Raw genomic sequence first — 27430 nt, 5'->3', positions numbered from 1 at the left:
AATATATAAAAGCTTGGGTCTGAGAACCCAGACATGGATTAAGTAGTTCCTCCAGAAAATATACTACCCAGAAAAGTGCAAGAGGAGGGGCTGTGAGATGGTGCCTCTCTTGGCCTCCCAATTAGAATGAAAAGCTGTTTTGGCCTGATTCAGCACGGTACCTAAAAGCCTATGAATAATTTCCCTGTCAGTGTCAACGGGTTGCTTATAAGTCTTGTATGTGCTGAAGAACTCAAGACGTGGGACCCCTGTCAGTTTGTCGAACTGACAAGTATTCATTTCAGTCTTTCAGCAGTTTTGACTGATATAAAAAAAGAACCGCAGATATACATTCTGTTGCTTGCTCAAAATAGACCTCAAAGAAGTTAAACAGTATTACTCATAATTTAGACTGGGAATACGGTTGTTTTCATGCTGTTTCTGTTGGAAAGCAGGGAACAAAATGAATTATCTGCAAAGCTTGAAATTAAATGCAGTCCCAGAATTATCTTGTATGGACAGTTAAATATGGCCCCAACATTGCATTAACTGAGAGTTAAACAGAAACTTTGTTCTGTAAATTGAAACCAACAGAGTTAGGAACAGGGAGAGAGAGCACGTAGCATCAGTAGAAGCAGAAGTTACATCTGTCCTAAGTGCAAGGCCTTTAGAAATGTCAATAACCCATGGAGATCTGTCTTTAAATCTTAGGACAACTGAAAACAATAGGAATTTTCTCATTGACCTCAGTGGGGCCAGGGTTTGAACCAAGATCTGTTTTGGGAGTTAAGCAGTGTCAAGGCCTAGGTAGCTTTATAGAAAGGGAGGACTTTCACTTGAAAAGAAATGTTGTCCACCAGGCCACAATAATTCAAATCTAGCTAAGACTGATGATAATCCTAAAGGCATATAGTAATAATGCTCTGTAGCTCTGTATCTGTTGCATTTGCTTTATGGTTTCACAGAGCCGTAAAGTGCAGTTCCCCTTCAAGCATATTACATAAATGTATTTCTTAGAGTATATGTGGGCATACAATATATAGACATATCTAATTTTTCCATATATTTTTATTTATATTCATGACCATTACTAAGATAATTGCAGGATTAATATTCCCATGGATTGAAATCTTCTAATCCAAGATTCAAAAATCTTTGATTTGAAGATTCAAAAATTTCAAAATTTCTAATATCTTAAGGAAGATAAGAAATACCTGTTTATTTCCTAGTTTTTCTGTATGCAGCTAAATAAAGAATTGATTGAAAATTTCTGCCAAGGTTTTAGTCAGCAAAAAAAAAAATGAAGTTTTGGATTATATGTAGTTTTTACAAGAAAGTGTCTATTTTCACACAAAATTTCACATCAATACTTTTTGCTATTGGCACTAGAATTTTCTATAGCAATATTTAATTCCTGAACAGTTTTACTGCCAGTGAGTAAAGGACATGCTAGGGATATTTTCTTGTGGTTTGTTTTGTTTTCTGTGATGTGGCCATTAGCCTGCTGAAAACAGGATTGAGATCAGCAATTCTTTTCATGCAGGCCATACCACTGTCACCAGATGTCAACAAACTTCCACCTCCACCAGTCTGGATGGATTTGCAATTGGTGAAGTCTGTCAGTCTCCTGGGTCATCTAGCTGTCCACTCCTAATGTAGTTAAAGGAAGAGTTGCCTGTAAAACGCTGTCATCTACAACATTTTGTGGAAAGGAGACTCAGAGAATACTGAGACAGTTTAGGCCAAATTATCACCAATGCCTACAGAACTGCAACCTAAAAGGCTATCATAAAGCTAGTAAATGAACACAAGGGGACTCACATTTTGAAAGATCCTGTTAGAACAGTAGAACATTCAAATGGAGATTCTAAAAAGTTAAAAGTAGACATTAAAACTTACAGCAAAACTTTCTGGAAAGACTGAACCTTGCGGAGAGCAGGTAAAAACCTAAGGCCAGTGTTTGATATTAACCTAAGGAAGAGAGAACAAATGAAGATTATTAGCTCTAACCCTGGAGTGAAGCAATAATTAACAACGAAGAAAACACATTGGACTTAAAACAGTGGCCACAAAAGGCAGGCTTCAGCCACATATGCAGGGATTGCCCAAGGAAACTCTACTTTGTAATATAAAAGGGTTTTTCTCAAAAACTCTAGCTAAATTCTTCCCCCACTGAAGTTAATAGCGAAACCATACTTTGGATAATTACATAATCCCTCTTGATGATCTCAGAAAGCTCCTGTATTAATTCCCTAATGATATTTTAAGAAGTCAACTGCACTGACACAGATTAATTATTTTCATAGCAGTTCTAAGAAAAAAAAAGTACGAATCAATTTACCATAATTTTAACCTTCTATTTTAATAGCGGATACATTAATTCCATTAGAAATAACATTACTTCATAAAGCAAGAGACAACCTGAATGCTTTATTTGCTAGCACCTCAATTACATCATTTAGAAAGCGAGGAATGGAACACACATGCATGTTTCAGCAGCTTGTTTCACTGGAAATGGGATTGAGCCTCAATATTTAGAGCTGAAACTACCTCCTGCCTTCCAGGACATTGCCAATTGCGTGCAGTTCGGTTGTGGTTCGCGCCCACCAAACATGGCAGCTCCGAAGCACCAACTCTGGTGCTCCTTCTGGGGCAGCAAGGAAACGGGGCCACCAAAGGCACCAACAAAGCTGTGCTAGGTCTAATTTAGGTCAATATGGTTATGAAGAACATGAGCAAGGGCAGGACAAAAGTGGCAAATGTTACTGCTGTGTCGTTGCTGATGGTCGAAATGAAGGACTGCCCCAAGAAGTGAGGGTAGCCCAAAGGGGCAGAGCTCCGAGGGACTGGGAGCTGCCTCAACCACCAAAATATCTCATTACCATTCCGATGCTACCAACAAAGAGAAAATTTGGGTTCTTTAAAGGTTAATTATCTCTTTTCATCTTTAATATGTGAGCTGATGGAGAAGGTAACCTTTTACTGAGAATATTGGTTCCTTAAGAAGCACATTAGTAGTATATAGAAGGTATTTTTTATCTTGGCACTGAAACAGAACGATAGTTTCTTGTTACTGGATGTGATTGTTTTTGCAGATAATTAAATGATGATAAAGAGCCCTGAGACTGGAAAAAAGTTACATCATTTATTTTAAGTTTATTATGAAGTTAGATTATCTCAGGAGAGTTCCTGAAATACCTTTCAGGTTTCATGAACTGAACACCTAAACATCACAACCAATTCCTACATTTGGGCACTTAAAGTGACATATATGTCCATAAAATAGTCTTTCACTTGCATAAGTACTGATCTGAGCTCTCTGAAGTGATATCTGGATATTCTCAGGCATTCACATTGAAAATCCAACTTGTTATCTGTCTAATTTTATAACCAAAAGCATTGCATTATATGTAAGAAAAAAATTAAAGAAGTGTACTGAATATTTAAGAAGCCAATTTAGGGAAGCTGCTGAAATGTCATGACTATTTCATCCTGAGAATCTGAATGGTTTGATATTGCATTAGCTTAAAAATCACAGCTCTCATGTATCACCAAGAAAGCTCTACAGAAATGTCCTTGCAAAACTATTGCACATAGTTAAATGGAAGGCATGACTAATGAAGCAAGTGGATTTCACAAGGCCATTATTATTTAAAGTACTTTTGCACTTATACTTCATGAAAGAAGCTAGCCAAAAATATCAGAAGCAATAGAAGAACCTTCAACTCCACCCTTAAGGGTATTTTAAAGTATACTCTCTAAATTACTAGAGATGTACAGTGTTTTAGCTGAAAGGCTGCCTTTAATTCTAAATGAGTTGTAAGTTGAAAAATACACGCAATTCTTTCTAAGAGTCACTTGTTAAAAACAAATTATAGCATGCGTTTGCTTTAATAATTAAATGATGAAACAAACTGCTGCCAACTAGCATGTGACTGTTGTAGGGCTCAGGAGAAGACCTGAAAAGCTATCCTCTCTACACTCCCAGTCAAAGCTCGATCCACATGTTTTAGCAGTGAAGGGCAATGGTACTCTAGCATATACTATTTAAACACTATTTCCAGTAGTGATTCATTCCAAACATCTCAATGTCACCCTGGTTAGCAGGGCTTTTGCCACAGATGTGCAAAGAAATGCTTTCAAGGCCACGGGTGGTGTCATATTTCTGATCTTTCCAGTCATCCCAAAGTGTTCAAAGCTCAATTTGCACTGGTGTAAACTGAGCAGTATGAGATGATGAGGAAAACATCTTTGAAAATCATTATATATTGAAGATCTACAGGTGGTACAAACCACTGATCGCACTGAGGCACAGCAGGATGATTAGAAATAGGAGATGCTCCTTTAATTAACTGCAGAAAAAGAACCAAAAAAATATTTAGCTAGACTGCAGTCCGCATCTATCTTCTTTTTTATTCAACTAGCAACTCTCCAGAGGTCTCTAAGTAGATAATCTTGTTAGAATGTAGATAATCCAATTTACTGAGTCTCTTTCCTGCAGGACAGTTTTATCAATATATTTACCACTTAATGTATACATTCCTAGCAGCCTTGCTTTAAACAAATGTCTTCTTTAATCTGTGTTATAACTGAATCGCCCCTTGCCATACATAAACAGCTCTGTAAGAACCTGCTTTTCAGATGGCTGATGGCCACATTCCAAAGCATTAATCGTCTTTGGAGAAGGCTTACTTAGAGCCGGTACTTCAGGAAACACAGCACCATGGTCACTAGAGAAAAAAAAAATCTTTCAAAAACTAATTTCTGAAATATTCTGGCTGCTTATTTGCAGATATAACAACATTCCTGGTCTTTTTATGCACTGGTAGCAGCTACTTCAACAAAACAGGGAACCCAGTTTACGTCATCAACTTATTGTGAGTATTTGCTAAATGGCAAACATGAGGTAGGCAGAGATAAAAACAGTGCCATTCAGGAAGTCTTATGTGGGTATTTAAGAGATCTGTCTGTGAGCACTTTCCTCTCTGCCTCTTGAAACTAAGCCAATGTGTGTTTCAAGGTGTGTTTTATAGGTGACAATAAAATAACGAGGACACAGGTGACAGGGAGCCTGGGTCCAGTCTAGTGGTAAGACAGTCCTCTGGCTTCTGTGGCCTTGCAGGCTAAGATGAGTCTATAATCCAAGAAGTCCACTTCTGGGGCATGGTCTTTGACCATGAGGCTATCAAGCAAAAGAAAGAGGATCATCATCACCCCTTTTTACTGCAGACTCAACACTGTCCAGAGGGTCAGCGAATCTGTGGTCTTCCCTCTTATACATACTTTGCTATATCTCTGCAGCAAAAATATGTTTGGATTTAGGAAGTATGCCAGGTACGTGTGTGTCAGGCTATCCAAAAAAGAAGGCCAGGTAGGTACAAGCAGCTGCAAGTTTTTGGAAGTGAGCTGTACTCTCCACAAAGCAAACTATTCTGCAGGTAAAATGGATGCTTTTGAGACATTAAAATGGACGTACCCACTGTAAAAAAGAACCAAAGAACATAGGTTAGATATATGAACTTATCTTGGAAAGAAAATAGGTTTGAAAAGCCATCACTACATTATTAAACAGACAATGCTTCAGCTTTCCCTAATGAGAGTCAGATAAATAATCTTGTACCCATGAAAAGGTCAACAAGTTATCATTTTGAAACAGTCTGTCTTTTTGGCATATACCCAAGAAGACCAATTAATAATTCTCTTCACTGCTTCTGAAAGACTTGTAAGGAAGTTCTAGTTGTTTTTACAGAAGGTTTAGAGTATTTCAGCACTATATTATTAATATTTTTTTAGGATTTTTTTTTCCTTACTATTTTTGACATATTAGTAATGATGATGAGACAAAGTGGCTGCACTAATCTTATGAAGTACTGGGGTGGGGTGGATGTGAAATATACTCAGACCCAAGCTGACACAGATAAAAGTGTGTTGATGTTGAACAGCTAGTGGCTGTAATGAACTCATACAGATGATGAGAGGACTGACAAGGCTAGCCAGAGCTTCTTGCCTGCCCATAAACAAGATCTAGTGGCTATACAACTGTTTTTGAAGCAGCATAGAGAAAGCTTTGCAAGCAATGTGCTGCAAAGGGCATTAAATTGATGGGCTTTGATGCCCAGCCTCTATCTCAGGCATTAATACTGATTAATTTTTTTCAAACCTTTTTTTCTCAAAACTGCCAGCAAACATACATTTTTCTATGAGATTTTCTAAGCTGTGTTTTAACCGTTCTCACAGTCACAGTACTGTCAAAAGGAATCAGACTAAGTGTCTAGTACCCTGCCACCGATGCTGGAAACTTCAGAAAGAACCACAAGAAGTTTAGCAATGGGCCTACAGCGGAGTCCTGCTGCTCTGGAGCACTGGCTGCAGGCTGGTCTTGCTAAACCTCTTTACACCAAGATATGGGTGAGCCTGTGCTGCCTGGTAGGGGCAGACTAACAAAGACTACAGAGGTCTACAGCAGGGTCTGCAGCAGAAGGTTGGGTTGATACAGAGTATTTGGAAAGCTGACGTGGACCCCAGCTCCAGCTGGGAAGAAGATACATCATGTGGGCAACAGGAGTATGTCCCAGTGTGACCGGCCTGGGGCTTCTTTTTCCAGGCAAAGCTACACAACCCCTCCATATACGATTGGACAAAGTCTCCTAATCTGTTTTGTGACAATTTATTTATGAAATTACTTACCATACCTTCCTAACTTCCTGCAGCTAATAGGGGAATCCTTTTCTGAATTGTTAGTTCCAAATGTTTACAAAGTTTCACTTCTGTATTGTGCAATGAAAAAAATCCACAATCTATTAACTCACCTTAAAATGTCTTGCCTGACATTTTTATTGAGTATTTCTTCCTCATCATAGGAAGGTGAGTGGATTACCTTTACCAGGTGCCATTTTGTAGCCTTCTATCAAGATTTCTGCTTCCTCATTAAATTAGCAGTCCTATTCTTTCAAATGATAAATCTCTTTGTCTTTTCAAGGGAGATTTCTAAAAGGGCAAGTACTAGCATGTGAAACTAGTACTAGGATAGGGAAAATGGCATCCTTCCTATAAAAATGTGTGAACAGACAGCATAAAGGTATGCTTCTACATACAAAGAGTGACCTGAGCATGACATAACTCAGCATCACACTCAGTTCAGTCCTAAGGGGACTTCAGGTCTTGCTCCAGTAATACAGGCAGAATTATCAGAAAAGAAAACTTTCTTGGTATCTTACAGGATGACTCTGGTAAAGTGTGTATTGCGATGGGGAAAAAAAAGGGAGGTCTTGGTTTGTTTGTAGCATGGGGGAAAAACAGTAGTGTTAGTGGTAGGGTACATGCTGAGGTTGTGAAGACGACTCCCTTGGCTAGTAGCTAGGCTGGCCCTGCAGGCTCAGCACAAAGTGATGGGAAAAGCAGTACTCGGTAAGAGCCGCAGGCTTGTCACAGCTGTGCCACTGCCTGTTGCTTGGGAACATGATCCCAGCTCTCCCTGTGACTCCTACTTCCATATGTCACGTGCTGGTTTCACTTTGAGCCTAGTCCTGAAGTTAAGCATAAGTTACATCATCTGCTACTTTCAAGCAGAATACTAAGCCTGGTGTAGCTTAGTTTGATTAAAATAGCCAACTAAAGGTAGTCAGAGTCATTTAAAGCTGGGCAAACCAATACATAGGGAGATAGGATTCACTTTTCAGATATGATTCCCCAATGTTCAATCTTTTAGCATTTATAGGCCTAGCTGTAGACACCTCTAGACTGCTGCTCCTTGATGTAAGACCAGGATGGCATAACTCCACGACATCACTCCCCAAGAGCTGGTATGGAGTACAGGGCACAGAAGAAAAGTCTCTGTACGCTCCAGAGATTTTTGTGCAGTGAAATGGCAATGAAAGTCTGGGGAACTCAAGGATAAGTGAACTCACTGCAAGTCCTGCAGAAACCTCCTGTGCTAATACAGTCATGCTTGTCTTTTCTAGGTGGGGGACACAGCTCAAATACAGTTGAAAATCTGAACTGAGTAAAGCATTTCAATGAAAGCCTCGTGTGAAATGAACTGGTGAAGCTCCCCTGCAGCCAAGGGTGCTACACTGATTTATACTCACAGCATAGCTAACTCAAACCTTGTAATTAACATGAAAGGCATATTTGGAAGTTCAAATTCTCGAAGTCATGATGCTTTGCACCTTTTGTGCTATTTACAGTTATGCAGGAGTCTTTTTTAGCCTCCTAAAATAAAAGTACAGAGGGGAAATGATATAAATACATTACTGGAAGAAGCACCAAAGATGGATTTTATCTGTTTAAATTAAAGAATAGCTTTGGCGCAAGAACTAATGTGAATGAAGTAGCCATGAATAAAATTAGAGAAAATTTTCTAGTCATGAAACCATTGAGTTTCTGGAAAAGCCTCCTTCTAAGAATGGCAAGAGAAAGCATGGGAGAGTGCAAAACATCAAGAATAACAATAAAGCACTTAATTAATGGACTTCAGGGAGTGGAGACAGTAAGAAATGGGATACAATAATCTGGGAAGTCTCTTCTAGTCCTGTATTCCCATAAGACAGAACACCTTGAAAAATATCCAAAACATTTTTTCTCCTCTGATGTCAGCTAGTGAGTAGAACTGGCTAGGGGTGGGAGGGAGGAGGGAAATGGTTAGTTATACAAGCACTCTTCTATATTTTAATCTTTTGCCTCTCTGGGTCATGGTAGAGCTGCTTCAGCTGAGTTTTTATACAAGAAACATCAGACTATTTGACTCAATGTGTATGAGAGCATGGAGTAAAGAACATTCAAAGGAGGGAGCATATTTCTAGCTCAAGTGGATGCCATAAAAATGCTTATATTGCTATTTTGCTCTAATCAACACTGATGAATAACATTTTGTGAGGAAACATGCTGTTTCTGATTAACATAAAACCACCCATATGAGTAACCTTTATGGCATTCTATTATAAAATATAATATTTGGAGGAATAGCATTAGGGTAAGGAGCTTGAAACAGGAGCTTGAAACAGTTTTATATATCATGAAATTTGTGTAAATCACTGGGAATGGTGAACTAGATCCTCAGCTGGAGAAAATCAGCACAAATTCATGGCATTATCTGCAATTTATATGAGCTGAGGCGCTAAACCCACATTCAAATCAAATTTTGGTCACTGTGACTGAATAATTATATGCGTTTATATCAGTAATAACAGTCACTGTAGAACTTTGCATTTTAAGAGTGAAATAACTGCTCAAAAATGAAGACTATCAAATACAAAATATACGTCTCTCCCCATTAAAGTCAAGCAATTGTTAAGCTCTTTTATTGAGTCTAAAGAACGTCATGGAAGAGACTTCTGCAGGAATGGAACAAAGGACCAAGAAATGAGAGAAGGGAAAGGAACAGAGAGTGAGAAACAGCCATTGGCATGATCAGCACCCCAGGAAAGGGCGGCTAAATGAGGAGTTTCTAGATATTCATAAATGCAGAGGCTTTACTACTCTTAGTTGGTGCTAAGCATCCACTGAAGTCAACAGAAAGGCTTACACTAGTTCAGATATTGAAAATGGGGATTTACCTTTTCCTCAAGATTAACAGTTTTTACATCAAAAAGCACTGAAACTAATGCACCGTGACTTTCACAAAGATAAATATTTCTTCAATTTTGTATATGCTCTCTTTCATTCTTTTTATCTGTCCACAGACCTGGCAAATGTACTATCCACAGCAGTTTGTTCTGTGGATTTTACATGGGATAAACAAATGCTGTACTTTTGCACACAGGTAGCGAGAATTATTCAAAGATATCAGTTGCTGTTGAAAAACTCAGGTGTGAAACTAAAGGAAAAAGGCGTATGATTTCTCCTCATGACAACACAAGCTTAAAGCTTTATTTCCCTGTTGCAGTCCCACAGAAAGGAACAGAGTTTTAGTATCTGTACAACTCTTGACAGTCTTTAAGCTGAAGGTTATCAAGGTGTCTGGTGAATTTGTTAAAACAGACATTGGTCCAAATACTGGGGAGAGAGACAATCCTACCACAACTCCTATTGCAAACAACCAACAGAGACTTTCCATCGGTGGAAAGGGAAATATTCTGCTTGTACACCATCCTACAGGGGTGTAGGACGCCCGGCCTTGGTATGCCTGACAGCACCTGCGATAGGGAGGGGATATGCTAAAAGAATTCTCCAGTGCTTTGATCCCTTATTGCTGAAAGATCTGCACTGGTCCCAGAAGACAAGACAAGTGGCCTATCACCTGCACTAAGTGAATACTTCTCGTTTCTCTTGGCTGGAAAAATGTCACAGAGAAGCCCAGTGAGAACACAAAGAAGATATGAGGGTTATCTTCACTTTGCGCCTAGACTGAGTTTCATTCCGGATTGCACGGAGTGACCAATTACGACGATTCTGTTTACCTAAGCTAGCCAGGGGGTGTTTTCTCCATCCTTCAGAAATTTGGCACTTCCATTATTTTTTTCCTTCCAGCAGAATCCTATCAGAAACATTCCTAATTTTCTCACATGCCAAAAAAAACCACCTCAAAACACTGGCATACCAAAACAAGGCTTATTTGCTTGGGTACACCAACTGTCAAGACTAGGATATTCTCCTGTCAAACACGAGCTGCAGGCTGAAGTCGCTGCCAAAGACCCCAAGTCCTGGGTTACCTGGTGTTCTGAAGAAAACTGTTCAATAGAAATTTCATCTCCACCTGGAAACAAGTTTCTTGGTTTAACACTCCCTCTCTTCCTACCTTTTTTAGCTTTTGAAACAACAATTTAATAAAAAATAATTCATTATTTTCTCACAAGGAATGAAGAACCAAAAATCCAGCATAAGTACTTATGGATGCTTCCTTGGCCAGCTGTATGGGCTATTAATGAGAAGCTTGAATATCATAGTGAAGTTATGCTTCACAAACTGATGAGATTTTTTTCTGAACTCAGATGGAAGCATCGTTAGACCTGTTTTCTCTTTCACTGTCTTTCACACAGCATCACTACCAGGAGTATTAACGTGTTTACAAAAATCGTTCTGTAAATTTGCAGTCATAAAACGTCTCTCAGCCACCTTCAGTCTCTTCAGAGATTTAATTGGCCCAATATTTGTTTGCAACATAGAAACCTCCCAGTACAGCATCTCTAAGCACATATTCCAGTTTATTGAGAGCGTAAACTATAATAGCTTATGCAGAGTTAAATAAATTTTAAAGTTCAAATCTGAAATTTCAGATCTTGAAGTCCAAATCCAAGCCAATGTCTCATGGCAATTTTGAGCCCGGAACCTTTCAGAGAATAGTGATTTTCAGAGGCTGACTCATTTCAGAGACATTTCAGACTCATTGACTCATTGGGAGCTATGCTTTTTAGACCACAGACCTGACTGTCATACCACACCTTTAAGAAGTATCTAACCAGTGTCTAATCAGACAATTTACGCACTTACTCTTATGTTACCAAACGTAGAAACTGTGATCAGCAAGACCTCTTGTTTGAGTAAGGAACGCAAGGCAGGGTGTATGTGTTCAGGTGGACAGACCACAAAGAAAAAAAGAATGCAATATCCTGCCTGGAATGTATGGCAGTGTTCAGCAGGGTACACTGTGGGAAATTAATTATGCTACAGCCATTAAAAACAATTATTGTTAAATGGAGTTCATTGGACTTCATTTGGCTTTTGATACATAGCAGAGCAGAGATTATTAGTCGTGTTAAGATCACATGTGATCTAAAAGCTGTGAAAATATTTTTGGGCAACATTTTAAGGATGGGCTCTGTTGTCACTAAATTATGACTGCAGCCCCATGGGAGCAGATGTGGCAACCACAGTTGAGCAAACTGCATTCCTGATGAGGCTGGCTAACGAAATAAAATTATACCACAAGCCAATACATTTGTATTCAAAAGTTTTAATCAGCGCACATCAAGTGTTAATGAAAACCATTCCTAGAGCACTGCCATTGTTAAAGCAAAGAAAATTTGAATGCTTAAGACCATGCATATGAAGTAAAAGAGAAGGCAGAGCCATAAGACAGGTAGATGAGAGTGGTTTTGTCCCAGAGTTCTCGGGAGGAACTGCAATCAAAACCATTTAGGTGATTCCATTCGCTCTGATCATTGCCCAGGCCAGAAGGTGCTCATGCAATAGCAATAAGAAAGGCCCAGATCTTTTTCTCACCACTCAGTTTCAACTCGTCGTCTAGAAAGGTGCAGGGATTTTGTGATAATACTCTCCATGGCGAGTATTATCTTCAACTTTTCTGAGGACTGAGTGTCTGGGCTTGGTAGTGAAAATGTGGATCAACACTGTGCAAGTAATGGGGGGAGAAGGCATTACGCTACCTCATCACCAAAACTGCTCAGTATAGTTTGGACAGAAATGCATCTGTATCATTTAAATACACTGTATTACTTTAAAAGAGCAAAGATTCTTACAAATATCTGAGGTTTGGAAGGTCTTGGAAAGCATCTTGATCAATGTATACAAGGTTGTTAGCCTTCTCAATTCTTCTGCAAAGACAAAATGAAATATCAAAGGAAATATATTAATACATTGATCTTAAAATATTCGTAGTTACTCCAGGATGAAGAGGTACTGTGTGTTAAGGGACCCTTCTTTTTGACAGAAAAAAATCTGCATGATTCCAGAAAAACAGACTAGCATAGACTGACAGATGCCACCAATTTTCAAAATCAGTAGTGGTTTGAGATAAGATTTAGGCTGACTAGGAAAAGAAAGGGAGTGCTGGATGAGAAAATGGAAGAGGAAAGGGGACTTCAAATGCTCCTGTCTCCATACAAATTCTTCAGAGCTTACTTGAACCAAACTGAAGAACCTTTGATACTTGTCTACAATGAATCTTTATAATTGTCTCCTTTGAATTTAGATTGCTCATTACTTACATTTCATGTAGTTTGGGAAGGTTGGAAAACACATTTGCTTCTATGACCTCCAATGCATCATTCTGTGAGATCTCTCTGAAAAACAATTAAAAAGTCAGGATATTTCGAGCAATGCTGTCAATGAAAAGGTGAACCAGAAAACGGACAAATGAGAAATTTATATGGAACTTCTTCCTAGATTACAGAGCAGTTTTAAAAACAATGTAGGTATCAGGTAAGAAAATAGAAAACAGAAACACTGAGGAGCTGCCACCAAGGCAACCAGTGAGATCTGGGAACAGAAAAGAACATCCTCTGCGTCCAAAGTTTGTACCCAAAACAGTAGCCCCATACTTCCTGCTGTCACCATCCTCTGTGTATTACACAGAGTCTGTCCATCATCAGCTACTTACTGTATCTCTTACATCATTAATTTCCAGCAGAGATTTAACAAAATATTTTAGTTTGGTGAAGGACAGAGCAGATAAAAGGTGACTGCAACAGAGAAGACCGCTAAAAAGAAATGTGACATCGCTTCAGCAGTAGAATGTGCTACTGTCTTGAGCTGATGTGAACTACAGAGATTAAAACTAAGGCAATAGAAAACACATACTTATTGAAAGAATTTGGAGACCGCAGAAATGAAGAACTCTTCCATACTCTGGAGAAAATCCTATTTGATCTTTTCGACGTGCAGTTAATGCCCACTAACAGCCACAGAACGACAGGATAAGAACGGCCAGCTTTCTCTCACCAACGCACCAGAACTGCGCCCGCCCTGGCCCAGAGGACATCTTTCTTTGCTTCCTTAATCTGTGGGCTTGCTCAGATCTGATATAATTTAGAGCTCAGGAGTCATCGTGGCAAACCAAGGGAGAATTACTGCAGTGCAACATGTCTCAATCACGTCTCTCATGCTTACAGTGACCAGGAAAGTCAAGGTAAAAGCGACTACGCCAGAAGATTCCCCACTGCTATTTTTGGAAATGGGGGCAAAACTGCAATTTTACAGGCTGAGATCAGCTGTGATCAGGAGGTGAACTCTGTGATAAAGGTATGACTCAGGGATACTTTGATGTCTCTTTGGATTTTATTGGGAATATAACTGTGCACAGCTTTAGAATGAAACCTTAGATAAATCCTCAGACTGTAAACTGGCCATCCCTTGTCGCAGGATACTCTGCTCTTTTGAAATTATGATAGTTGCAAACAGATTCAAACAGGAATAAATGGTAACTACAGGTGCACAATCAATAGTAAAACACACGCACAAAAGAATTATTACAAACCATATAAAAAGTATTCCACTTCCTTTGAGTAACAACTGAACTGTACCTGACAAATTACATGCCCATGTGAAACAAACAAAAACCTTGCAAAAGAAATTGTTATATATATATATATATATATATATATATATATATATATATATATATATATAAATACCTCAGTAGTTTGATATTTTATTTTAATAAAAAGCTGTACCTCCTGCTTCTCCAAGATTTTTGCAGAAGAAATCCAGCTTTCATCTGCTCCAGGAACTCTACAGTGACTGGAGAATCAGAAAATGAAAGTACACAAGGAAATACCCTGACAGACAGGCAATCAGTAGGAAAGGTGATTTTTAGCCACACTATGATGACAACTGTTTTTGTTCAACAGAGTTCTGAATCACCAGTTCAAAGGCTGAATGTGCCCCTGTTTATTATTTAGGTTTCAATAGCAACAAAAAGCTTCACTGAGACTCGGATTCTTTCATGCTATGTGAAATACATTGCTATTGCAAGGAATGCTGTGTTGGAAAGTTTTCCGTTTAAATAGACAAAAGGAAGTGGTAAAAATGGCCACAAAATGAGAATTACTTGATCAATGTCTCATGTAGCAAGTCAGTGGGAGATCTTTGAAAAAAGAGTTCAGCTTTCCAAAATCCTAATTCAATGTGGAGAGTTGGGACTGCGTCCAGTGTGCTGTAGCATATCAAATTAACTCAAAAGCTGCCATTAAAATATTTTTCAAAGCTTTCTTTTCAAAGACTTTTCAAAGATCTTCCTGTTTTCTTTCACAATAATCTACTGTAAGATGTAGAAATAATCAACCACTACATTGTACTAACATGACAGCACAATTCACTCAACTGCAGTCTAGAAGATTTAACGTCATAAAATGTGTTTCAAACAGACTTTCAAGATTTGAACTGGTTTTACTCTTGAACTTTTTTGGAGGTCAGTAGTATACTTACCATCTCCTGCAATCTAAAAATCAGTTGTCTAGAAAAAAAGAAAATTCCACAGCAAAAGCATCAGATTTTATACCAGCAATTCCATTTAGCCAGAAGAGACTTCACATCAGAAAACAGCTCAGGGAAAAATGCCACAGATTTGTTTGCCTTGTGTGGGCAAACAGGCTTCCTAAGAAACCTCAATATGGTAGTGACTTCACCTGAAAGACAGTGCTGTTGAGGGTAAGACTCCTTTGTGATCCAATCTGTTATTTATCTCTGGAACAACTTGGAAGATGCATCTCTTTAAATAGAATGGTTACAAACTCAGCGTTTCTGCATTAGGAGAATGTTTTGGCTTCCTAAGACTGTGATGGGTTATGTGCTTGTTTCACATAGAAAAATGTAAGACACAGATCTGATTAAAGTAGGCCACAAGCAAGCCATGACACTTTGGAAGATTAGGAAAGTGTATGACTAAAAAGGAATGAGAGCAAGGAAGATAGGAATCTTTAAATCAGTTTTAAAAGATTAAATTTATAAAGAATTTAAATAATACTTATATAAGTAGCGTTCAGGTATCTGTGTAATTACTTGGTTTTCATACAAATACTCCTATTCACATGCACAAAGGTGACTAATTTTTATAGATAATTAAAATATGTCCATCTAAAATGCTTGTTACCTTCCTGCTCAGGTATACAGCTACTGCAGCTATCAAGGTTACAAGTCTCTCAGAACAAGGATGAGGACCCCTAGAGCAGCCCATCTCTCTGAATGGTGGAAGTCAGTAATCCTGGCTTCATATTCATAGGCAAAAATATGAACCTGTACCGCTCACACTAAACAAACCACTCAGCAGATTCACATCCTCTGCAGAGGACAGCAAGTTATGCCCACAGCAGTTGCTACGAAGAGCAAAAGGGGATTGCTGGCTAGTATTTGTGCAAGTGATTTCTCTTACGGTATAAATACAAACCTGTAGATGACTGCTTATTTTGAGTATCTTATTATACGTCATCATGAGACAAGATGGGACTGTTACTGCATTGTGTGTTGGTAATGAATAATACTGTTAACTTTAGCGCTAGCTATCACAGCACATCAAGATAGTCATTTGAACATCATTTCTGATCCATGCAAGCCTTTGAAAAGATATAGGCAAAAGGATCAGGAAGAATTTCTAAAAAACCCAATAACCCACCATACCAAGACCCCAGTGTTGCAAAGTGCTTGAGCATGTGCTTAGCTTCCAATGCATTCACAGTCCTAGTGAAATCAGCAGTGATCCCCACAAGCATGAATTCATTGCTCAAACACAGCTTAAAAGAGAAATAATAATTCAGTAGAAATGTTTTACAAAGGATGACCGTTTGCTTTATTTTTTCTTCAAAATGAGCTGAAGACTTCAAAATGTGAAAAGGTCACACTATAAGGAAATATCCTCTCATTTGCTACTAGTATGGCAAGATGTAATCAATGTTATTCATTATTTCCAAGCAATTGATTGTAGTGTACTGTTTTATCATCAGCTTATGATGATCTAAGATGGTAATGCTTTTGCAATGTATAATCTCAACTCCCTTTCACTGCTAGCCACACACTCCTACTGTTTTGCTTGCTTTTTTATGCTGGGAGCATAACTACAGGCAATACTGGTGACTGCTCACAATGTCTGTGACAGAGCCCAGTGTGCAGCACAGGAAACATTCCTCTTTAAAATATCTGCTCTCAAAGTGCGATCCATAAAATCAAGATACATTGAAATGGTCATTGAAACATTTCTATTAGCAAGGAATTTATAGTACTTGGCAGATTCTTTGCAGTCTGGTAAAGAAAGTCTCTTAGATTAATCAAAGTCTTACAGCAAAAGTAAGAGTGCATTAAACTCACAAACTAATGGCCTTACAGCCAAGTGATCTCACATTTCAAATTAATGAAAGAATAAGAAATTGGACATTTACATGTCTTTTAGGACAAAAATTACTTTCAGGATTGGAGTGTGGCACATAGGAAGGTATAGGATTTTCTTTTTTTCCTCTTCTTTTAGGAAATGTGGCTGTTTCTCCTTTCTGGCCGTTTAAAATGAAGGTGTGTGTGTGTGTGTGTGTGTGTGTGTGTGTGTGTAAGTATATATATTTATTTAACAATGATTGTGGCGTGGAAACTTCTGTCAAAAAAAACCCTCAAAGTGCTGTCACAGCAACATATCAGCTTAGAGGCAGCTCACAGCATCCCTCCCTTGCATGGTGCTAAATGATACAGACTCACAAGCATGAAGACCTTAAAGTATCAAAACCAGAAACCTGAATGACATAGGGTAACTGCTGCCTAACTGATGAGTTTGTCTGTACTACTACTGTGGTTTCTGTAGGATATATGGATTTCTGCATTTAACCTCCTTGCGGTAGATAGCCAAAGAGGGATGTCCTGGTGCCCCTGATGGCACTCAGGTAGCTGGGGTGCTTGTTTGTGGTGCCTCCTCACAGGGGCCTGGTACGTGGTGGGAATGAGGAGTTTCCCCCCTTGCTGGAGCCACATTGTCTTCCTCTGTAGTGTAGGCTGCGATCCACTCCCTGCCAACACCTGGGAGGTTTTCCTTACCAAATTCCTTAGCAGCAGAGGTACCTCTCCACCATGGATCTCTGCACCTTACTTGCTGGCATCCATCCCAGCTGTGACTTCTGGCCTTTCACCCTTGGCATGGGAGAGGTCATTTGCTGTGGCAGATGGGATAGATGGTCTGTGGATTCCTTCGACCAAACATTTTTCACCATATGGTCACCTGCAGTTACTGGTGATACTGCAGGTACCAGTTACCACTGCACAGTGCAGGTGGTCTCACTGGGCCCTGCACACTGCAACAGAGCTGTTTTAGCTTTGCCTTGATTTAAGGGAAAAATATCAGACCTATTTTTTTTTCTTTCTTTAAATACACATACTCTTTAGAGCATTTGTGCAGTTATATCCAAATTATATATAGAGTTATTGTGCAGTTATATGCCAAGTCAGTTTTTACCTGGAGATTTGACTGATACCAAAATTTAAGTCATGATTAAGAAAAAAATCCAGCAGTAGTGTGGACATCACACACACACACAATCCTGCCCAGGATTTCCTGAGTGAGCAGCTGTGGGAACAACCAGTCTGAACTCAAAACTGCCTCCCAGTGCTGACTGGCCACCATCTCAGTGCGACAGCCTGAGAAACCCATATTTCTAGTGATCTGATCAGAGGCAGGCCAATCTGGAACCTCTTTTTGAAAACCTCCCTCCAAAGTGATAGCAAAACACATTGATTTAAACAGGTTACAAAGAAAAGCTATTTTTCTTAAAACTATTAGAGATTTTTCACCTTTTTAAAATAAATGCTTGACACCTTCTCCTACCATTTTCCTTGTGAACATGAAAAACTTTTCTCCTTACCATGATTTATTGAACACAAGGGAGTTGCAGGCTAATATATCTTAGCAGTTATTGACATTTCAAAGATGAATCCAAACACTTACTCTTCTCATCATCTCTGTACTTTTCTGAAAATATAAACACGTACATTGTACTGACCTAACTAAGTAGGATACTCCTTTAAGCAATGGAGTATTAATAGTGATTTCGCACTTAGAGCAAAATAATGTATACATAAGGCTTCGATGGAGGTTATCTGGTGGCACTAATACTTTGTCTTCTTGCCTTCCCCAATGGGTATGACATCATATTCTCAAGAAAATCAATTCAGGCATTGGAAAAATAAAATGCAAATTTTCATGCACCACACTAAAGCAAAGGGGATTTTATTTCTATCAGTGCTTTAGCATCATGCGAGCATTCCAGATGAAAGTCTATTGAGAGTTTGGTTGCATCAAATTAATTGTCCATGTAACTTTATTAAATTGGTCTCTCTAATCTGAAAAACTGTGTGATTAGTCTGCAAAATTGGAACTGATTACAACTGGATTCAAAAGCAGAAGTCGCATCATTATAGGAATTGATTTTTTAATCAGTACAGTTTGGTGGGATAGCTATATCCTCACACTGAGTACTGAGAGGATATATTATATTAATTTTAGTTTATTGCCAGTAAAGCTGAAAATGTGTGAAGCCGTGTAAGTCACACAAACAACAACCCTCCTGCAGGACAAGGTATTCGGAGGAAACGACAGCTTACCGCAGAAAGGGAGGGTCCAAGGCGCAGTGCTAAGCAGTGCATATTCTGACCTTGCACCATCATTCCTGCGCTTAGTATCTTAAATGGATAGTTGCAACCTCATGACTGCCTTATCTGTCTAAAATTAAATTTCCAGTCTCCCCTCCCTTTTTGACTACGCAGTTTCAGGTTGCTTTTAATAGACGAACGCTGACTTGACTCTCCCTGCGCTGCACTGGGAGCTATCGCGGCCACCCGTGCCATCTCGCAAGGTGCACAACACTAACCGAATGGCTGAAGAGCAGCTCTGACGATGGTGTCCCTACCGGGCAGTACGCATTCAGGCATCCATGTGTAGGCGATAAATTAGGGGGCCTCATCTCTTGACGCAGTAAAACCAGAGGGAGGAATTCACCCTAGATGGCACTCTGGAGGAGACAAACCTCTGAGTGCTTGGTCCTCCCACCTGCAGCACTGGTGGCCCAGAGAAATGAGCCTTGTAACTCAGGGTCCTTGATCTGCTGGGGCAGACATACCCTGCTGTTCCCTATATTCAAGCTGGCTGAGAAGTAAACTGGCTTGGAGATGACGATGAAATCATTAAATTTAACCATTAATTATGAAAACTATTAGGAAAGTCAGAAGTATGTAATTTCTCTAAAATAAAAGCATCTCCTTTTGCTCTCCCTCCAAGTAATGACACCTCTTTCTCAAATACGACGAGTGTCAGAAGATTTTGAGACTAAGCTGACAAACTGATAGACAAAAATGGTTGTTCAGCTGAGAAAGAGACTTCCTCGTTCAGAGATGCTGACATAAGCTTTATACCCACCTAGCAACTCCTTTTACAGAACTGGGCTAGAAGCATTTATTGCCACTTACCTTTTACTGCCTTTCTCTTGGCTGTGACAGTCTGCTAATGATGAATAGTTTTATGAAGAATGACCTGGGCAGATGAAGGAATCGCATTTGGTATAATCACTCGAGAGGGCAGCTGAATGAGCAAACTGGAACCCTAACTTCACAGCAGACTGATTCTTGTGTGACCTGAATACCTTCCCAAGGCAAAATATGGTTCAAATTTATTTCTGGAGAAAACTGAGAGGTTGACTGTCTTGGAATTGGAGAACACTTGGTTTCTAGGACCCAAAGTCTATGGACAGCCCCTCAACACAGACTGTCTTGCAGCAGATGTTCTCAGACATTTTCACAGTTAGTTTTGAAATATTTTAACAACACACAGACACAAGAAATGCTTCTGGAGGACAGTTCATTACTAACTCCAATGCATTTCAGGAACAGGAAATTTCGGAATATCAAGTGCCTCAGATATGCACAATAAAACCTTTTAAGCTAAGAAGGAAAACTGTAAAAAAACTTTTACTTCTCAGTTCTGATTTTAAAAATGTTCCCAGGCTTTTCAGCGGACTCTGTGTTCACCAGAGCAAATCATGCAGTATGTTACTGCTACTTCAGTGCAAATAAATCACCATTTCAGGTGTTAGATTTTATTTAATCCATCTCAAGCATTAATATGTACTTAATTTATTGTAAATTTAAATAAAGAATTTCTTAGAAGTTGAGCTAGCATTTGTTTGGCAAGGTACTGACTTCACCTATCCTGAGAATAATATTAGCATCATATAATGTTAAACAAAATTCCAAATACAGACATTATCTTTCAGCTGTCAACACTACATCTTTCAAATTCTTCCTGAAGGGATTCAGGCTTCTGTTAGTCAGTGTTACAGTCTCCCTGTGAAATACCTTTTTCCAGCACAGGCACTCCCTTCTGTCTTCTTTCCTGTTTACATTCCTTCTTTCCTCACATGAAAACTACCTACTCTTTTTGCATTTTATGTCTAATTGTAGTCTTGATGCTACAAACTCTTATCCATGAGCTTTACTCCAAGGCTCAGCCGATGTAATAGCTGAGAGCTATTGCATACATACGTATACAAATTGGGGCCCTCAGATAAAAGCTACCTGGGAAAGGGATCTTCTTTTATGCCTCTAAAATTATATCCAAACCTGCATCTTGTAACAGAATGAGACCAACAGAAGTACCAGCAAGAAGCTGCTGTCAAAAGCTTTATGAAACAAGCTATTCAATTTGAGTGACTTATGTGGCTACTATACTGCGTTTCCAAAAGCAGAACAAAGTACCATTAAGTCCAAATCTGCAGGTTCTACGTTGGAGGATGCAGACATGACATACTTTACAAAAACAGAAATTACTCACAATCTCTAGTTCTTTTACCAAGTGGCCATCAGCAGCAAAGAAGAGCCTCATTCAATGCCTCTAAATTCTTATTTGATAAAAATCTAGTCTTTGCTATGAAACTCAAAAAAAAAAAAAAAAAAAAAAAAAAAAAAAAATCACACACATCCACCTGAGTTCTCCTGACATAAATAACTTCCTTTACTTGCAAGCACAGCAAATCTTTTCTAGAGGGAAGGGAATATGTCGTAAAACTTCGGCAAACCCCCAATATATTAACACACTTTTATATTTGTGTGCATATAGACAACATATCCCAGTAAGAGCAATAAAAGATAATAGATTCTTGGCCACATAATAGTGCTTATCCTCTAATATCAGTGAACAGTAGACTTTCTGCATGTCTAACCACCCCACTTAAAAGAAAGTTGCTCATGTACTGCATGAAGAGTCCCTGCCACAACTACAAATGTAACTTGGGATTGCAGAAGCACTAGATAAACACAAGTGTCCTGGTGTCACTTCAGCACCACTGATAACGGTCTGCTGCAAGAAAGTCCTCAGACTTGAGAACCCAACGGCAATTTATGGGGGTTTTGGATTGACCTGTTTCTCCTAGGTAAAGATATTTGGGGGTGCCCCACTCCACTCCACTATACTGGTTCATATCTAACCAGAGACATGAAAAGAAGTTTTAGTTAGAGACAATACTGAAGCTTGTGAGAGCATTTTTGTTTTCAGATTTGAAGAATTCTGAAGGCACTGAAGAATGAAGAATGTTTCATGTATGTTAAATATCTGATTAAAAACTGAAAGTCAACGGATATATTGTTTCTTTCATCAGAATAATAGCAAGATAATGTGTTACGAATCTAAGCAGCTTATTTTTACAGGAAAACAATGAACAAATATAACCCTCCACTAGAGAACATCATCAGATCTCCCTCTGAAAGATCCTCTATCTCAAAGTAATGCAAATCCTTAAGGCCCCATGGACCTTAATGAAGAAATGTAAACAGAAAGCAACCAGTAGTTTCATATTATTGTTTTTATTAGTTTGACGATGGGTCCAGTTAAGAGATCTGGTAGGGAAGAGATTCTCCCCAGGTCAGTCCCTAACGCCCCATCCCCAGATGGGAGCTTTGATGAGGACTGATTAGGCAGCAGGTAAGTACAAAGGCTTTTAGCTTATAGCTCCCCTAGGGGCTAAATTGCTGGTAATGTGAAGCAGGAACTCCAGAGCGGCAGGCTCAGGGTTTGCTTCCACAGTAGCACCTGTTAACTTGAGAACCAGCCGAAGCCCAGGCACAGATGTGTTTTTGAAGTGGCGCACACTTCTTAATTTTTATCTTACCTACAGTTAAAGGAAAGCAACTCCACATGCATGCACATCCTGTAAAAGGGAGAATCCTGCATTTATTTATGAAACATATTAGAAGAGAGTCATGCTAAGCATGGCTGCATTTTTGCTCTTTTTTTCTTTATGTGCTGCTGAAGTCAATTTAAGGACATTCATACAGTGGAGACTGGGAGCTGCTGAGAAGCTCGCATCCATTTGAATACTGCTTGAACTAGGTCAGAGAGGTAGGAACAGTCCTACCTCTCATCCAGTCTTGTGATTCTGCTAAATACATTTTCTCTCATCATTCAAACTGTCCACAAGGGTAGCAACAGCATGCACGTTCTTATGTTCTTATATTATCCTCCTCCTTAAAGACATGCAGATGGAAACTTGTTAGGAGTTCTAAGTTCTGTGTGTGAAATGTTTGGTTAGTAAGGGGCCAAGGAGGAGAAAGAGGACACCTGTTAAATAGGGGAAATGCCCTTAATTTTCCTTTGGGTCACATTTACCTAAAAATGAAGGTGAAAAGACTTTACAGTATATGACTGCTGAAACCTTCCATTTATCCACAAATGAGGCACAGCATAGCCAAAGCAATCCAATTTTAACACAGTGCCCCAAAATGTAGCTTGGTCACCTACTGAGGTACCAGCTCTGTCTCAGAGCCATTTCAAAATCTGGCAAAAAGAGGCCGCTGATTAAAGCCAGCTGCAGCAGTTGTAGGTTATATGAATCACAGTCTCCTGAGGATATAGGCAGAGATCACTGTCTCGTTGTATGCAAGCCACCAACCTACCCATTTGAAAATAAAGCCTTAATCACACATACACAGACTGGATATGAACAAGTGGCCTAGAAACGCTGGGGTTCGAAGTTCTGTTACCCTCTGCTTGAGTTATCCTCCCATCATATGAAGCTTATAGTGACATATTTTGTGTGGGTTGGACGGAGGGAGAACAACCAAAAGTCTGTTTTGTCCTTTAGTACTAAAATTATGCGCAGCTCAGAGAACAGACAAATAAAAGAACAAAATGACTGTAAAAGAGGAAAATGCGGCAGCAAGGGAAAAACTCTTGTTGCATATTATGTCTTCATTTGAATTTCAGAATTAATCTGAATGAATTATATTTTTTAATTTGTTTAACTGTGTTAATAGTCAGCATGCACAAATGGTTTTAGTAGTATTTTCCCTTTATATGTATGACTCAAGAATTACCATAGCAACTTGCTTCCTGATTAGCCTTCAGTTACTAACAATCAATACAATTAGACAAGGTCAGCACTGGAGTAAGCTCTATAGATTTTTAGAATAGGCTATTGAGAGTCAACAACAACAAGAAGAGCAGCAGTCTCCTGGACAGTCTTCCCCAAAGGATGGTTGCTATTCTGTTATTACTTCCTTCCTTATGAACAAAAGAGGTTGTGGCAAATGACAACTTTGCCACTTACCTGACTGCAGAAAGCTTTTAACCTGCCAATAAATTCACAAAATAGAGATTAGAAGTGTGTTTAGATTTGCATTTAAAGAGACATCTTGCTTTCATGTTGCTGGGATTGACTAAAACTTGATACTGTCACAAAACAACTACGGCCAAAATTGTTATCAATGGATTTACATCTGAAACCAATTCCTCTATATGAGAAGGACCCTTAAACTTGCAATAAGATGAGACTAGCAGTCCACAGGGAATATGCTGCATGGGACTTAAGTCTGTGCAGTGCTCAGCTGGGATGCCATTTGAAAGCCCTCCCTGTAGTGACCTGAGCAATTGCACATCACTGACAATTTCCTACTCATTTTCACAGTGTGTTTCAATTGTTAACATGTTCTCTCTCATCCTGGAAGCACAGTGCCTGGCAACACAGTAGGATGAAAACATAATGTGCTATTCAGAGGTACTCTGAGTCCTGGGAACACAAAACAGGCTCCTTGATACTGACAGATGAAGGTTCATGAAAAGCTGCTTTGCCTGTTAGCATGTTTAAGCCTGCTACCAAGAAACACAAGGGGAAACAAGCTTATTTTTAAATAAACATTGTGTGTTGTCAACGATGGCTAGGCGCAGGGCTGTCACAGATGAATCGGGATCTATTTACTCGCCTCAGTGTAGAAATCTGCTGCCGCCCAGCTCTCTCCTCTCTTCCTCTGCCAGAGGTGACCTCTGCACTGAGGCTGTGCCTTCCTCCTCAGCTCATCCCTGCTCGCAGCACAGTCTCTGCAGAGCGGGTCAGGCTCAGGGTGGCAGGAGCTAAGATGCTACTGAAGCAGCAGTGTCCCCCTGCCACAACTACGTTGCTGAGAAAGCAGCGGAGAGCTAGTGTGTACGCGCTCTGCTCAGCCACAGCAGCTCTGCTCAGCTCTGAGTGGGGCGGTGCTGTCACAGAAAAGGTGGATGTGGGCACACATAACGAATGTACAGCAAAAATGTAGCGATGAGAAAGACTGGAGAGTCTGTGTGATGTAACCTCAGAGCTTGCAATCTGAAGTGCCATGTCTTGACCTTCCTCTGCAGAGGACACTTGAAAGAACAAAAGGGTTTTAAACCCCCAAAGGGTAGTTTTTATCAGAATGTAAACTACGATTATTAACTTTAAAGCAGAAAAATCTCAAAGGAAATTGGTTAGACAGAAGAGAACTGGAAAGACTATACGCTGCTGTCCCTCTACACGCGGTATCATTACAGGTTTGGAGTTATTTTGAGCGGCAGTAAGCTCTGCTCATACCTCCTAGGAAACCCTTTCATCACCCTGGGGCTGCTGCCTGCTCTTCAACACAGATTTCCATCCCTGGCCTGGTCTGGGAACCTCCTGCCACTTGCAGCACCTCAAAGCTTCTCCTCTACAAACAGGCTGAGTAGCCCACAAAGGGAACACACAACCCCTTCCACCAGGGAGCTCTGCCTCTGCCAGGTTCCCTAAGGAGCATCAACTAATCGTGAGCAGAAGTAATAAATAACCAAATCCTTTCCACCGTATCCATGCTTGCCCCTTCTCACAGCACAGACGGGAAAAGCCACCATCAAACACTAGAAGTCTTAAAAACAGGGAAGATAAAGCTGAAAAACGTATCACCACAAATCTCTTTCAAAACAGAAGACCGACAAAAGGATTAGAGGTTTTCATGTCTAACAAGCACCTTCAGTTCATGCTTGTTACGCAGCAGATACAAATTTTCAGACAAAGATGTAAATCATTATGCCCTGGAGCACACAAGCAAGGTGAACTAAATGCTGCTTCCAGATAACACAGATCAGCTGATTTCACTCCACAAGTTCAGTTCTGCATTCCACTCTGGTTTAGCGGAGAAACTTCACAACACAAAGGCAACATGGAGAGACCATCCAAGTGGTTGTGTTAACATCACCACCGAACACCTATCACCCGTTAGTTACTACAGGCTTCTCTCCACCTTAGAGGAGAAAACACCCTAAGAGACAAAATACATTCTCCCTCTAGACACGTTATTCTATGACTGTTCAATAAAAATTCTCATGAATATCCTCCTTCAGCAACTGGTAGCAACAGCTATCCAAGAAGAGGCTCTGAATGAGACAACTGCCAGTCTGTCACAGTCTCCAACGCCGAATCCCCTGCTGACTGCGCTCAGTGATGCACTCAAATGCACAGACACCAGCAGTTCTTCAACATTCTGCATTTCTCACACAGTCTTTTGTAATTTCTATCTGCAGTGTTGGCTCCCTTAAGCATTCACAATACTTTGTGGCTCAGTATTTTTCTTCTATTCTAAATTCTAGCAGTTTAAATGTTTTCCAGCCAATTGGACTACAATATATATATGCAGGTATATGTATGTGTGTATATATATATATGTGTGTATATATATATATATATATATATATATATATATATGCAGGTATATACGTATATGTATCATGCCATGTGGTAAGTAGTTTACTCATGAAAGTATACTCCATTTCATTATTTCTTATTTTTAAAGAATCATGCATATATATGGAGCTCTTGATTAAAAGCAAAAAAACCATGCTCATGTTTTTGTCAAACATTGTCAAAAAAATATATTCACAATATTTTGTGAGTACATTGCTCTTTGCTTGGTCACAATGTAAACAACAGATGCAATGAATCTCTGGATTTACACCCGGGATGAATTGGGGCAGCAGTCTCTTTTGTAGAAAAATCAAAAATGCTGCTCACTAATAATGATGAAATTCTCAGCTGCCTCTCCACTGAGCAAAACAGCCATCAAACTAACGATTAAATCCACATCAATCATTTGACACAGCAGAAATAAAGGCAATGCAATATAATGTTGTCAGAAAATCAACGTCTCCTGCTTAGAAAATAAACGTCTTGACTTCATCTCAACATTTTGTTTTCTATAAATGCTGAGGTTTGTATCAGCATTTGTATAGCAGCGGGAAACAATCCTTCGTTGCAACATGCCAATTCCCCTACCATTATTTCTAAAATATACAGAAAGCTAGATAAAATTAGTATGGAAAGGTGTTTCTGAAATCCTCCTGAAATTGAATTTCCATTTCTGAACTGGTACTAACCTTCCTCTTATTAACAAACAATATTTAGTAATGATAACAATAACTATTCAAGAAAATCCTTTTTAGAGTAAATCAGACACATTTTCAAGTAGGTCACATCTTCTGCACTCACCCACTATTACAGTT

At 39.3% G+C, this 27430-nt stretch overlaps 1 protein-coding gene across 1 annotated transcript in view; it reads right to left on the bottom strand.

The window, feature by feature from the left end:
- The window catches only part of FSHR (follicle stimulating hormone receptor), a 91822-nt gene that overhangs the window by 18835 nt on the left and 45557 nt on the right, over positions 1-27430 (bottom strand). Inside the window, 3 exon segments of the mRNA XM_062571703.1 lie at positions 1879-1950; positions 12396-12470; positions 12864-12938. Of these exon segments, the coding sequence (XP_062427687.1) occupies positions 1879-1950; positions 12396-12470; positions 12864-12938 (222 nt within the window).

The sequence above is a fragment of the Rhea pennata genome, chromosome 3 (assembly GCF_028389875.1).
Source record: "Rhea pennata isolate bPtePen1 chromosome 3, bPtePen1.pri, whole genome shotgun sequence".
Taxonomy (NCBI): domain Eukaryota; kingdom Metazoa; phylum Chordata; class Aves; order Rheiformes; family Rheidae; genus Rhea; species Rhea pennata.
The sequence above is the reverse complement of the archived record's forward strand: the minus strand, read 5'-3'. Positions and strand labels throughout refer to the sequence as shown.